Source organism: Leptopilina heterotoma, unplaced genomic scaffold (assembly GCF_015476425.1).
Source record: "Leptopilina heterotoma isolate Lh14 unplaced genomic scaffold, ASM1547642v1 Lhet_63, whole genome shotgun sequence".
In the NCBI taxonomy this organism is placed as follows: Eukaryota; Metazoa; Arthropoda; class Insecta; order Hymenoptera; family Figitidae; genus Leptopilina; species Leptopilina heterotoma.
This window is the reverse complement of record NW_025111149.1, coordinates 1,088,969-1,103,370: the sequence shown is the minus strand read 5'-3', so window position 1 is coordinate 1,103,370 and position 14,402 is coordinate 1,088,969. Positions and strand designations below refer to the sequence as shown.

The 14,402-nt window shown below is 26.2% G+C and overlaps 2 protein-coding genes across 3 annotated transcripts in view; one reads left to right on the top strand and one right to left on the bottom strand.

Moving 5' to 3' along the window:
- Positions 1-14,402, top strand: part of LOC122509825 (mediator of RNA polymerase II transcription subunit 20) — a 423,200-nt gene that overhangs the window by 9,863 nt on the left and 398,935 nt on the right. The gene's annotated exons all lie outside the window — the stretch shown is intronic.
- LOC122509818 (facilitated trehalose transporter Tret1-2 homolog) overlaps positions 7,617-14,402 on the bottom strand; it is a 327,738-nt gene continuing 320,952 nt past the window's right edge. For both annotated transcript variants that reach the window (XM_043624074.1, XM_043624073.1), the window contains 5 exons: positions 13,910-14,156; positions 12,175-12,459; positions 11,665-11,917; positions 10,671-11,017; positions 7,617-8,154 (listed from right to left, as the gene is read on the bottom strand). In XM_043624074.1, coding sequence (XP_043480009.1) covers positions 8,017-8,154; positions 10,671-11,017; positions 11,665-11,917; positions 12,175-12,459; positions 13,910-14,156 — 1,270 coding nt within the window. In that variant the 3' untranslated portion in view covers positions 7,617-8,016. The remainder of the gene's footprint in view (positions 8,155-10,670; positions 11,018-11,664; positions 11,918-12,174; positions 12,460-13,909; positions 14,157-14,402) is intronic.

Genomic DNA, 14,402 nt, shown 5'->3' with positions numbered 1-14,402 from the left:
TCTTTTTATAATGTTTTCTTTTCCTGAAAAATGATCCGGGCTTCGGCGACTTTCTTCACAATAAAGAGCAATCATGCATCTATGAAAGCGACTTTCATTAATTTTTACTTTTTTAATTAAATTTTATACAATAACTCCACTACGAATTATTATTTACAATATTTTATATGTATAATATTCTGCACTCATTAGAAAGCATATTGTTAATTTGACAAAACTTTTACGGGATTTTTTTTCAAGCTGAAAGAGAGGAATGGATATTTTTTTGTTTGAAATCGAGTCAGAGAAGTTTTGTCGAATTTACAAAATATATTCCAATTCAGAAGAGGTATTTATATGCAAAAGTCATTTTGGGATCATATAATTTTATATCTATTCTATATAAACAGTCAATTCACAGAAGTGCACAGTGCAGATTTTTTTTCTTCTTTTTTTAGAAACGTATCTAAAGAATTTGAAGCGTTTGAAAATTTCGATAATGGTTTCTTTTCTTTTGTTGCTCGTTTGCTTATGTATATAGGTAATTTGAACGCTAGTTATTTAATTTGAAAATTATTTTTTTATACATTAATTTTACAATTTTTTTTTATTAGTTCGCGTCCAAGTATTTGAGCATTATACAATATTTATAATTAGAATTCCATAGGAGAATTTCGTTTTTCAGTATATAGTTTCTTTTTTAATTTTTTATATATTGATAAATGCAACTTAAGGAAAGTATAGTTTGGCATCATAATAATTTACAAAATAGTAATATCATTTTGAACAAGATTAAAATATATTTCGTATTTACAAAATTAGATTTTTCTCAAAATATTATTATTGAATTTTTATTTCGATATGAGAAGGGATATGACTCAAGGTAATACATTATATGCGATGAATTATCCTCAGATATGTAAATAGATCGATTTAAAAATTTTATATATTAGAATATTATTTGGAATGAAAACAGCATAGTTTCAAAAATGTGAATATGATTTGTTATTTCCTAATTACAGTTTCATTTTTCAATTTTTTTATAGTTTTTTATAATATCAAAATAGTATTTATTGTCAATTTAGTGCTTTTATCACTTATTTGAAAATTTGAAATTAAGATAATAGATTAAACTTTAAAGAATAAGTAAATTAGAAATTATAATAAATAAATAAATAGCATAGGGTAAGTGCGGGTATAGTCGGACAGTACTAGTAGTCGGACACTTTCATGTTTTTTGGCAAATAAATAATAATGCATTGTGATATTTACTTAAAAAAATATACTGGACGAATGTGTAAAGTTTATATTTTATGAAATTAGTGTTATTTTACAAAATAATTAAACAATAAATATTTTATTTAATATTTTAAAAATCGTGGTGTCCGACTATAGATACAACCATTTTCGAGTAGCGCAATGAGTAGCACAAAGTTTTGCTGATAATTAATCATAAATTTTAAAACTTATACGATTTAAATATTATATTAATAACTTCTAGTATGGTTTAATTCCATTTTCCAGCCGATAGCAATTAAAAAATTATCTGTTTTACTTTATAAATCCAAAATATCTGACAGATGTCCGACTATAGAAACAAGGAAAAAAAGTGTCCGACTACTAAAGCATTCGTAATTTTTTATTAAAATGTTTATATTTTATTAAATACTCAAGTATTTGTAACAAATTTACATGATTTTTAATCCTGAAGAACTCATTTAATTGATAATGTGCTTATAAACACAGTAGATATTTGCTATTTCAAGAAAAAAAGCATAATATAAGATCGTATCCTTAAGTGTCCGACTACTAGTGCATTTACCCTATAACAAATATTTTTTTGTTTTATTAAAATAAAATATAAGTAATTTTGAAATAAACTTATTAAATTTTTCAGTAGAAATGAAAAAAGAATTTAATGACACACTGAAAATAATTTATTTGATTCATATAAACGATTGCTTTATTATCAAGTAAATATTTAGGTACTTGAATCAAATAATTTTTATTTAAATAAATTAAATGGTATTTGCTTCAAATACTATACTGAAATTATTGATTTAAATTCAATTTTAAATTGACTTGAATAAAAATTATTTGACTAAATATTTGTTTAATAACAGACAAGAAATCGTTTTTTTGAATCAAATAAATATTTTAATTTATTTGAATCAAATATTTCAATTTTTTGAATTTAATAAATATTTTAATTCATTTGAACGAAATAATTTTTTTTAGCGTAATTAAAAAATAAAAAATAAGGGGAAAATTTTGTTAATTGGGAAAAAATGAAATAAAACTTAAATTTGATTTTGAGATTCAAAATAAATTTTCGTGTTTGATTTTCTTAGAAACTATAGATATACGAGAAATGTTTTATTTCTAGCAAAAATTTTGTTTAAGACTGGGTATTTTTAGGAATTTTTGTCTTCCAATTGAACACAATCTTTTATCTTAAATTTCTAGTGACTCAAAATAACGCCTTCAACTTGTATTAATAGTAATACAATTATTATCAATATTGAAAGCGACATGTTCTAATTTACCCTGATCAAGGGATTTTTTTTATAATCGCATCGCAACGTAATTTTTTATACTTATTGAAAATAGATACACTGAAAAAAAATTTATTTGGCTCAAATAAACGATTGCTTTATTATCAAATAATATTTATTTGTATCAAATAATTTTTTATTTATTCCTTAAATTTGTAGTAGTAAAAATGTTTTCTAATTTGAATTAGTAACTGACTTTTTGATTTTGGATTAGTAAATTTTATTAACAAATAAGTTTGCTTAATTTAAATAAAAATTATTTGATTCAAGTCAATATTTATTTGATAAATAATAGACAAGTAATCGGTTGTTTGAATCAAATGCATTTTTTTAATGTACAAAACTTTTTTATAGTAAAAGTAATTTTTTTCGTAAATAAACAATTATATTTTCAAATTATTTCAATATATTTTCAATAATTTAAAAATACTTTTGTATTTACAAATTATGGAAACAATTGAAATAATGGGATTTTTTAAATTGGTTGTTTTTTAAAATTGAAAAATTTAATTATTTTTAATACAAATACCTATTTGACAAATTGTAAAGTTTTTAAATACAATGAAACAATTATTTTACTCTAAATCTTAATTACCAAGTTAAAAATATCTAACTGTTAGTAAAATGTTGGATAATTTTATCTTTCAACAGTTAGTAAAAAATAACTGAATTATTAGTAAAAAAAATAACTAATTATTAATGATAAAACTAATTAATTATCAAAATTTTGTTTTTTTAAGAGTTGAATTTAAGATGAAAAAATTCTTTTTTGATTTTTCCCCTTTTAAAAACTTTTTTATTAGTAAAATTAGTAAAATATTACTATTTGAATCAGACACTGACTTTTTACTATCAAATTAGTTATTTTAAAAACTAATTCTAACTGAGAGAGTAGAAATAATTAAATTAGAATAAATTTTAATTCTTAAAAAACAAAAATTCTTTTAAAAAATATTTTTGAAATTTAAATGTTAAAGATTTTTTCTTTAAATTTATTAAAATAGGTGCCTTTCTTTTTTATTTATTTAATTAAATTTTTTAAATATCTATACTTTTTAGATTAAATTATAAATTCAGGTTTCGAGTAACACTTGACATCTAACAATATTATAACGATTAGTCTTATTTTTAAAAATACAATATAAAACAAATTTTATTTTGAAAAATTGTCAATGCTCAGTATTGTCGAGAATTATTATTTTTATTACATATCTAGATATTATGAATAAAATTTATTGTCAATATAATTTGTAAATATTGAAAATAATCGCGAAAATTCGAGTTATTCATCATATATTTAAAGAAGAAAAAAATCAGGGTATATTTTTTGATATTATTTTATACAGTAATATTTATCACTAAATAGTATTGTTTTCCTTTTTTTTTTGTTATAAATAATTTACATTGAAACTGAAATGTATTGTCATAATTTTTTCTCCGTTAGGATTTTTTTATTGTCTTTCCATTCGTTATTCAATAATGCAAGTTTTCAAATGGCTTTTTCAATATTTATCATCACGCTTGAATTCATACACATTTACTACATTCTTTCATTATTTTTTAAATACATTTTTTCGTATAATTATACAATTTTTTCGTATATTTTTTCTATATTGAAAAAATATTTTTAGCGAAGTACAAATAAAATAAATTAATTTTTTTTTAAGTTTTTTCATGCCATTATTTTTCCATCAATAACAATTGTAAGTTTTGGTATTCTTTGCTTTTGAAAGACGCCTGTTTTTAATTTGCAAAAATCGCTTTCTTTTTAATTTTATTTTAAAAATTCCTAATTGAAATGGGGTTTTAGATGCAGAAAATCCCTTGAAAAAAGTTGTTGATATTCGACAAAAGCATAAAATGCATTTTTTCAAGATACACTACCGTCGGGAATTATCAGTACGGCTGCACGCGCAGGCCCCAAAACATACCAATCTTCAAATCACGATTTTTTTTGTAAATACAAATGTCAGAAAATTAACAAATATACCATTCGAAAGATTATTAAATTCTACGATTAATGATATGTATAATTGAAAATTTTAATAATTTATACAAAGCTTGCAGCAATTTACAAATTTGACAAAAAAATTTAAAAAATAAAATTTTCTTGGAAATTATTTCAACCTTTGCACATTTTTTTAAAAATTGTAGGAAAATTTTGAAACATATATAGGTATAATCACTCAAATCTTATCTTTAATTTAAGACCAAAAGAAAAAAAAACGTTCAAAATCGACTAATTCAATGCATTGGTCAAAAAACATGCTCGGACGTATATAATGATATCTCACGAACCGAATAAGATTTTTTAACTCTTTTGGTCTTAAATTAAAGATGAGACTTAAATGATTACACCTATATAAGGTTCAAATTTTTTCTACAATTTTTAAAAAATGTGCAGGGGTTGAAATAATTTCCAAGAAAATTTTATTTTTAAAATTTTTTTGTCAAATTTGTAGATTGCTGCAAGTTTTGTATAAATTATTAAAATTTTTAGTTACATATCATTAATCGTGGAATTTAATAATATTTCGAATGGTATATTTGTTAATTTTCTGACATTTGTATTTACAAAAAAATCCTGATTTAATGATTGGTATGTTTTTGAGCCGTGCGCGTGCAGCCGTACCGATAATTCCCGACGGTAGTGTAGGTTTTTTTTTGTTTTTAATATCTAGACAATTCTCGATATAATTTATGCTAATGAGTCTCTCCCTAAAATATTACTTATATACATTAATAATTACGCGAATGTAATTTATGTAATGGGTATAATATTGTCGTGTTTCGAGGAAGGCACGATGTATGGAAGTTCTGCCTTTTTCTATGGCGAAAAATCTGTATTTTATTTCGAGACGCACGATTCGACTAGTTAAAATGTATATTTACAAAAAATTAAAACGGTATAAATATATATATTTATATTATAGTAATCGTTGCTCTTAAAAACGTTTCGTCCTTATTATATTTTTCTTTCCTTATCTTTTTCTTTATTTATCCCGAAAGATGAGCGTTTTTAATAGCTCCCGATTCATTTAGAATAATAGTGTCGAAATTAACTATTCTTTTTGTATTTCAAAAACAGACATTTAAACATAAAGATTATAATTTTGTCTTGTCAGGTTTTGGATGAAATTAATATTGAAAATTCAGGGCTCGAACTAGGTCAGTAAATCTCGTAAAGGTCCGTAAATTTGCTTGAAGACCGTAAGAGTCAGTTTTTTTAAAAGTCCGTAAAGTCTGTAATTTGATTGAGGAAAGACGAAAAGTTCGTAATTTGTACGATATAATTTGGAAAATTTTAGAGAAATTACAAATTATTGCAGAAATTTAATTATTTTCAAAAGTAATAAAATTCTTCGCAAAAAATCAATTATTTTCAAAAAGAATTAAAAGATTTAATTTAATTAATTAGTTCAATTTAATTTAATTTTTTATTTTTTTTTAATTTAATTTTTTTAATGAATTGAAAATTAATTAAAATTATTAATTAATTTTTAATTTAATTAAATTCTTTCTTTTTAATTCTCATTAAAATTTAAATTTTTTTAGAAATAATTTAACTCTTCTCCTACATTCAATAATTATTTTCAAATATTTTAATAAAATTATTCATGGCATAAACGGGTTACAATTAAGACCCTTAAAGATTTACATAAGTATAAACTAAATTTACAGAGCCATAAGAATTCAATTATTTACAAATTTTTTTATAAAATCCTTCGTAATAATTCAATTATTTACAAACTTTTTATAAATCCTTCGTAATAATTCAATTATTTTCATAAATGTTAAAATTTTTTACAGGGATCAATTATTTTCGTAAATAATAAAATTCTTTTTAGGAATTAAATTATTTTCATAAATAATAAAACTCATTGCAGAATTTTAATTCGTCAAAAGTTTGTAAAATTAAAATTGTAAACAAATGAATTTAAAAATTCTTAAAGAACGTTTTCAAAAATTATTAAACATAATGCATTTATAGAAGAATTTGAGTTGAGAATTGTTGAAAATAATAATTGAATTGATAAATATTGATTTTATCACTCGGCCATCTTTAATTATTATATAACATGAAGAAATCGATCACTCCGAGTCTTCGACTCGGAGTTATCGATATCTTCATGTTTTATAGTTATGAAAAATTTAATTTATAGTTTTAAGTTAAATTTTCTCTTATTTGACTCGGACTGGTTATATTTTTGTCAGTAATTGGTTCGTAATATCCGTATTTTTAAATACTTTCACTGGTTCGAGCCCTGAAAATTGTGCCAATTTTTTTACAACTAGACTTTTATAATGTGAATAAATAAAAAGGGGAAAGTCTCGTAAACAGAATGTTGGCAAATTAAATTAGTTTCTCACCTAAAAGTATACCTGTAAAAATAAGTACTTTGATGCGAAAGTACTTTTTCTCGTATCTTTCTGGATGTAAATTATTATCTTGGGCGGCATTTCTTCACTTCTTTCTTATAATTTTCTGTTTGCATTATTTTGAAAAATGAATTTCTATTTGATTTTGTTGCTTTCATCACAAGTAACAAGTTTTATAGTAAATCTCGGCAACTGTGTCTCCGTACATTCGACACTCTTTTTCGTAATGTACTTTACCTGGGACAAGCCAATCCTTTGGCAATTGACTATGTCTTGGTAAACTTCTGTACAGTCTTGTCAAATATTCATTGTCTGTGTAACAGTGATTAACAATATCACCCTGATTATTTAAATGTCGACGGAAATATTCCTCGAGTGAACAGTCCTCATGAATGGAGGACGATGGCTGTGGATCGCGATCTAAAATGGCTTCAAGTTCAAGTGCGGTCAGATCTTGTAAACTCTTTGGGTACCTACTTATCCTGCGAATATCTTGCGGACGGATCTGATCTGCAAAATTGATGGTTCTACTACGTTTTGGTAGTGTCGCGTAATATGGTTTTTGTGTATAGCCAATATCGTTACGCGACGCTGAGTTTAACATCATTTTTTGACGTAATTCACGTTGGAGTTTTTGTATACGTCGCCGACGACGTCGACGCTGTTCAACTTGATTCAATTCTTGAATGAATTGAAGATTCTGTCCCTGATGATGATATTCCATCAATGAATCGCGATCCATCGTCGTTCTTTCTTGATAATAGGATATTTGTCGATTTATTCTCTCGGGACTTGTGTCGCACAATTGCATTTCCGAGCGTCGATTTAATAGCAAACCCCGTGATTGCATAAAATGGCCGACATTCTTTGAGAGACGACCCGTTTTCTCGATAAAAATATCACAGTAATCGGAGAATTTACGATGATTCCTCCTGGGAAATATTGCGGAACAATCGAATGTGGTGCGTTGATTGATGACAATTGGTTGATTTCTTGTGCTGTAAAGAACATGTAGATCGTGTTGATTTGGATATGCTCCGCTGGGCAGTGGCTTGTTAGCTTTCTCTAAATTTGATAACCCTCCAGTGAGGGAGGCCTTATACTACCGAGCCTGGGCGTAATTTGGATTCATTTCGTCCAATTGTTTACCCTTTGTCTCTGGTACACAGCACACGACAAAACATAATCCACATATCGCCATGGCAGCGTAGAACCAAAATGCACCGTGCAGTCCTAGAACCTGTAAAGCAAACACTTTTGTTATTTCTCCAGACTTCAATTAAAATATTAAATGCTGAAATACGATTTTTTTCTTTTAAAATTAAATGCTAATTTCTCGAATCTAAATAAGATCATATTCTTGGAAAAAAAAGTTTTAAGTAATTTTTCCTCGAAACAGGATTTTTAAGAGATTCCTCTTCATTTTACGTGAGTTCACGCAAGAGCGACTTTGAGAAACATTCGTGTTTGTTATACAGTTCGCGATGGGTGCCGACATCCTTTCATCTTGAAAGGTGGTTGTATTTCCGTTTTATGTAGGAGTAGTAGTTCTTTTCTTTATTCCTTCCCATTCATTATTGTATCGTTTATCTTTGGAGAGATTAGAGTTAACGAGAACTTAAAAATATTGCGCACTAGTTTGTATATGCAAATCTTTTCGTTTCAACTTACAAATTTCCGAATCAAATTTAAAAATTTTTTAATTCGGTTAACATATTTTTCATTTAATCAGGGTTGCCACAAAAATTTAATTTTCTCTTTCCCTGATTTCCAGACAAAATTTTCATTTTTTCCCTGACCCTAAAGAATATTCTGATTCACTTTAAAAATCATTAAATACTCAAAAAAAATGTTCTTTTACATTTATTTACGAATTTATTTAATTATTGAAAAGTTATTCGAAAACTCCAATAACTTCTTTTTTAAATAAATCAATTTTTATTAGAAAATTCTACTAGAATTCAATTATTTAAATACAAAAATAAATAATTTATTGAACAAATTTTTAAATCATTGAATTCTTTCGACGACTTTTAATAATATTTTTAAAAATAATTATATTTTTCGAGGAATTTAATTAAAATTGTTGAAAAGAATTGAAATTTTGCAATGAATTTAAGTTAAATTTATGAAAATAATTGAATTACCTACAGCGAAAAATTTAATGCAAAATTTTAAAACATTTGATTTTTTTGAAAAAATTTATGCAAATTCTATTTTAAATTATTGAATTCCAGTAAAATTTTTATTTTTTTGGAAAATAATTGAATGTTCGTGTGGAATTTTATCAAAACTTTTGTTTAATAATTCAATTATTTTGGGAAATTTTATTAAAATAGTAGAATATTGAAAATCATTAAATTAAGAAAATTTTTTGAAAATAATTGAGTTTTACAATGAATTTTATTAAAATTCCTGAACATACTTCAATGTTGTCGAAGAATTTTGCTTTTCATTTTTTAACATAATTCAAGGGGTAAACAACTCGTGAATTATGGTGTACACTGGTATTGAATTACTAATGTGAACTACCACGAATTACCATGAATTACTTAATTATTATTGTAGTAGGAGTATACCCAATTCTTTAGTAGTTTGCCCCTCGACATAATTAAAATGTTGACAATTTTTTGTAGATTTTTTGAAAATAATTTAATTTCGCATTGAATTTTATTAAAATTTCTGAACATACTTCAAAAGAATGGAATTTTTATGATAAATTTTGATATTTATCAAAATAATTGAATTTTGGAAAAGAATTTTATTAAAATTCCTTAAAATAATTGATTTTATGGAAATTCTTTTGCAGAATTACTTAAAATTTCTTGAAAATAATTGATGTTCTGCAATGAATTAAAAGTTATTTATGAAAATAATTGAATTATTGCAACGAGTTTTATTATTTTATTGAATAATTGAACGTTTTTTAAAATCGAATTCTTTCGTCGAGTTTTAATAAAATTTGTAAGAATAATTACATTTTTCGAAGAATTTATTTAAAATTGTATTAAAAATATTTGAAATTCTGTTATGAAAATAATTGAACGTTTTTGTAGAATTATATTAAAAAAAAATTTTCTATTAAATTTTGTGATAAATTTTATAAAAATAGTAAATATTTAAATCATTGAATTGCGAAAAAGTTTTTAAAATAATTGAAATTTTGCAAAGAATTTTATTAAAATTCCTAAAAATAATTAAATTTTAGTAAAGAATTTTGTTATTTATGAAGATAATTGCGATAAAAGTTTCTTAAGAATTCTAGAATTTTAATTTTCTCCAGTAATTTTAATAAAAATCCCTGAATTTTCCCTGACCAATTCTACTTTCTCTAACTTTCCTTGACCTGTAGCAACCCTGTTTAGGTTAACAAATTTTTGAATTTGGTTAACATAATTATTTTTGAATTTATTTTAAAAACACCAAATTTTGATTTTTGATTCAGGTTTCATTTGATGATAGAGAGGCTGTAGTTGGCAACGTTTTTAAAAACGAAAAATAATAAGATATTTATTATTTTGGCTACAAATTAGTTGTAGGTAATTATTGTCTTCTAGGAAAAAGTAAATTTAAGCACTGAAAAAAATGATATTGTCGATCGATTTTGTCATACTCGTATAGTTAGAACGTATAGCTGAAACAGCAATACTGTATTGTTTAAAAACATTGCGGACTTAAGCCTCATAATAAAAAATAAGTTTTTTAAAATTGTATCTCAAAAAAGAAATAATATTGAGTCGAACTTTTTTCACCCACCTGCTGAAAGTCCATGAAGAGCTTGATGCCAAGAAAGGCGCAAAAGTAACTAAAGCTTGTACTGATGCTTGAACCGAGTCCTCGGTACTCCAGTGGGAACAGCTCACCAATCAATAGCCACGAAATTGGCGATATGCCCAGTGCAAGAGCCGTTGTGAACACGAGTACGCACAACAACGGTATCCAATCGTGTTGTCCAATCATGCTTGGATCAGTATAGACCTGATTTTGGTTTTGTGATATTGAATTGTAGTAAGCATAACTACCAAAACCCGCAAGAGCCAAAGACATGAAGACAGTACTCGCTATTAGTAGTGGTAATCGACCGACAATGTCAATCAGAAATCCTGCGAATTGGAAAGATATATCAATTTTTTTATTCATTTCCTTGATATTTGTTATATTTTGTTGTTGTGTTCTTAAAAAATTTTTTTGACGAATGTGTTTATTTTTGGTTTAGAGCAGAGTTGGTATTGTTATTATTGAACAATTTTTAAGTGTGAGAAACAGAGGTATACAAGTACTGACAGACAAATTAGTGGCATGTGAGAAAATCTCGGGTAATATGTTGTCTCTGAAAACAAAGTAAGATCAGTGCTCTTTGCTTCGTCGAAAAAAGGTTTCCAAAAGAGGATGCTATACACTTGTTGTTCTCCGGATAGTGTTAAGTTGAACTTGAAAATTAAAATTCTCGTCTGTTTCGATTAGATGCTTTTCTGAATTAAAAATGCTCGTCTCTTTAGTTTTAGGGCTAATTCTGTTTTAAAAATTAAAAATACTCATCTCTTCCGATTAAGGTTTATTCTATTTTTGAAACAAAAAAGTACTTGTCTTTTTCGACTAAAGTTTATCCTGTTTTTGAAACTAAAAATGTTTGTCATTTTCGATCAAGATTTAATCTGTTATGTTAATAAAGTTATTGATGTTGTATGTTATTAATTAAGTTACTAAAGTTGTGTATTAATATAATAAAATTTTGAAAAATTGGTTGTACCGGACAAGAGTGATGCTAGAAGTTGCACAAATCCAATGGCGATTGTTGCTCCGTGCGGATTCATACCACCCAGGGTTTGACGGAATATTATGACCGCGTAGTAGTTGAAAGCATTAGCACCCGAGAATCTTTGGAAGAACATAAGACCACACGTGATTCCTATCGGTTTGTACAGTCTTGGTGTGAGCACACTGTTTTTGAATGATAGATCATATTGTTTTGCCCTCGATGCTAGAATATTGGTTTTGATAACCTAGAATAAATAAAAAATTCCACCACGTCAATTAGACTACTAATTAGGTACTACTAATTTTTTTATTTTTTCTGTAAGTTCTTAATTTTTCGATTAACTATTTAATTAGTCATAATGATCCGAAACATGAATTAAAATTTTGATTAGAATGATTTAGATTAGACATTAGTTGAAGTGAATATTGTTCTTGAAAGAGATGTTGAATTTCAAGTACATTAAATGGAGTATATACTGTGAGATAAAAATAGAATATTTACCTGTAATTCCTGGCCGATATCTACATGCGGTCCTCGAAGCCATTGTAAGCTGCTTGCAGCTTCCTCATCCTTGCCGTTCAAAACGAGATAGGAGGGCGTTTCCGGTATGAAGAGAGTACCGAGAAAGAGCATTAAGGGTGCAATAGCCACTAACAATGCACTCTGCCTCCAATTCAAGTAAGAACCCGCGATGTATGATAGCAAAACTCCCACGTGACCGAGAACTTTCAGTATGGCTGATAAACAACCTCGAATTCCTGGTAGAGAAATCTCTGAGATGTAGACCTGATTTTTAAGTTTAAAAATTATTAGAATGAATCGACAATTTTTCTTTTCTTATTCTTTTGTGAGCATTTTTAATAATAATAAATAATATTCTTCTTTAATAAATATAATACTATTATTATTATTATTATTAAAAATGCTCTTTATAGTTTAAACTAAATCTGAATAACTAAAAAAAGACTAAAAGTGAATATCTGAAAAAAAGTATAACATGGAAATAGTTTGCCAGATTCTGTATTGTATCAGTATAGAGTTTCTTGGAATTGTAAAAAAGATGCAACACTTTCTTCTTTATAAAGAATTTTCAAAAAGATATAGTCATCGTCTTTGACCTTCCCAATAGCCGAGGCTAATGATTATTTTTCTTTACTATTCCTAAAGACTATTATTAGTCTGTTTATGTATTCATATATGCGCACGATTTTATAGCTCAGATTATACTTTCGATCATCTTTAAGTGCCTAATTATATTACTTTCACTAGATCTTACGTTCGCATTGTTGAATGTGTGTAAAAAAATTTTTACTTGTTTACACAATGGATTATTGCGTTACATATCGTGTACACTAAAGGGGCTTTATATTTTTCTCAAATTTAAACAAATACGCCCACGCAACTTTAATAGTTTGGATTAATACTTTGCATTGTTTGCATTATTCAGGGTTGCTACAGAACCTGGAAAACCTGGAAAAGTCAGGGATTTTTTAAAAAAGGTCTGGAATACCTGGAAAAGTCAGGGATTTTTTAAAAAAAGGTCTGGAATACCTGGAAATGTCATGGAAATTTGAAATGCCTGGAATTTTATTCCACTTAATATTTTTTACTACATTTTTTCTTTTAAAAAATGATGTCTTGGAATTCCTGGAAATGTCCTGAAATATCCTTGAATTTTCCATATTTTGCTTTTAAATATTCAATAATTTAAAAATTTTACTCAAATTTAAAAAAATAATTTTTTTGATCCATCAAAAAATAATTTTAATTTGTCGTTTGATTAAAGAATCTGATATCTATATTATATAATATTGATTTTTAACTCTTTTTATAATAAAATTAATATTTTTGTTCAAGTAGGTTAATTTAAATTATGTTAATCGTAATATGAAATAATATTACACATGTAAATGTCCTGGAAAAATAAAAAATCTGTCCTGGAATGTCCTGGAATTTTAAGTCATATTTTCAGTAGACACCCTGTCTGTGCTTTAATAATCAAATAGAGATAATCTAACGTGAATATTTTTATAATACAGAAAAATTGCTCTAAATTATAATGTTCAAAAGGTGACCTGGAAATTTATCAGATTTGGTACTGGAAAACCTGGAAAAGTCATGGAAATTTAAAAACAGACTTCTGTAGCAACCCTGATTATTAGGATTATTAGTCTGAATTGTTTGGATTAATAGTTAAGATTATTTGGATTATTGTTAAGTTTGATCTTTGATATACCTGTGCAACCATTGTTATCACTGAACAACAGAGTCCTCCGACGAAACTTGCGGTGTAAATTAACTCGACACAAGGTGCAACTCCTGTTAAAACCCAACATGCTACCAAAGGTAGAGATGTCATTCTAAGAGCCAGTCTACGTCCCTTTCTCATTATCCAGTCTCCAATCATAGCTCCGAACCAAGCTCCCAATAACGATAGTGATGCGATCCATGACGCTTCTTGTGGAGACACTCGGAATTCCGACCTATAGAAAAAAGGTTTCTCTTATCTGATGAATTTTTTTTTGTTATGAATTATGCATTCTTCTTTTAGTTATGTGTGTATTTTACACGCAGTCTCAACGATCCTAAACATCAATTAGAATTTTGACAGTAATATTTAGATCTGAGTTGATTTGAGTGGTTTATTCTATTCTTGTCTTTTTATCAGGGTTACCACAGGTCAGGGAAAAGTTAGGGATTTTTATTAAAAGTACTGAAAGCAATTATAA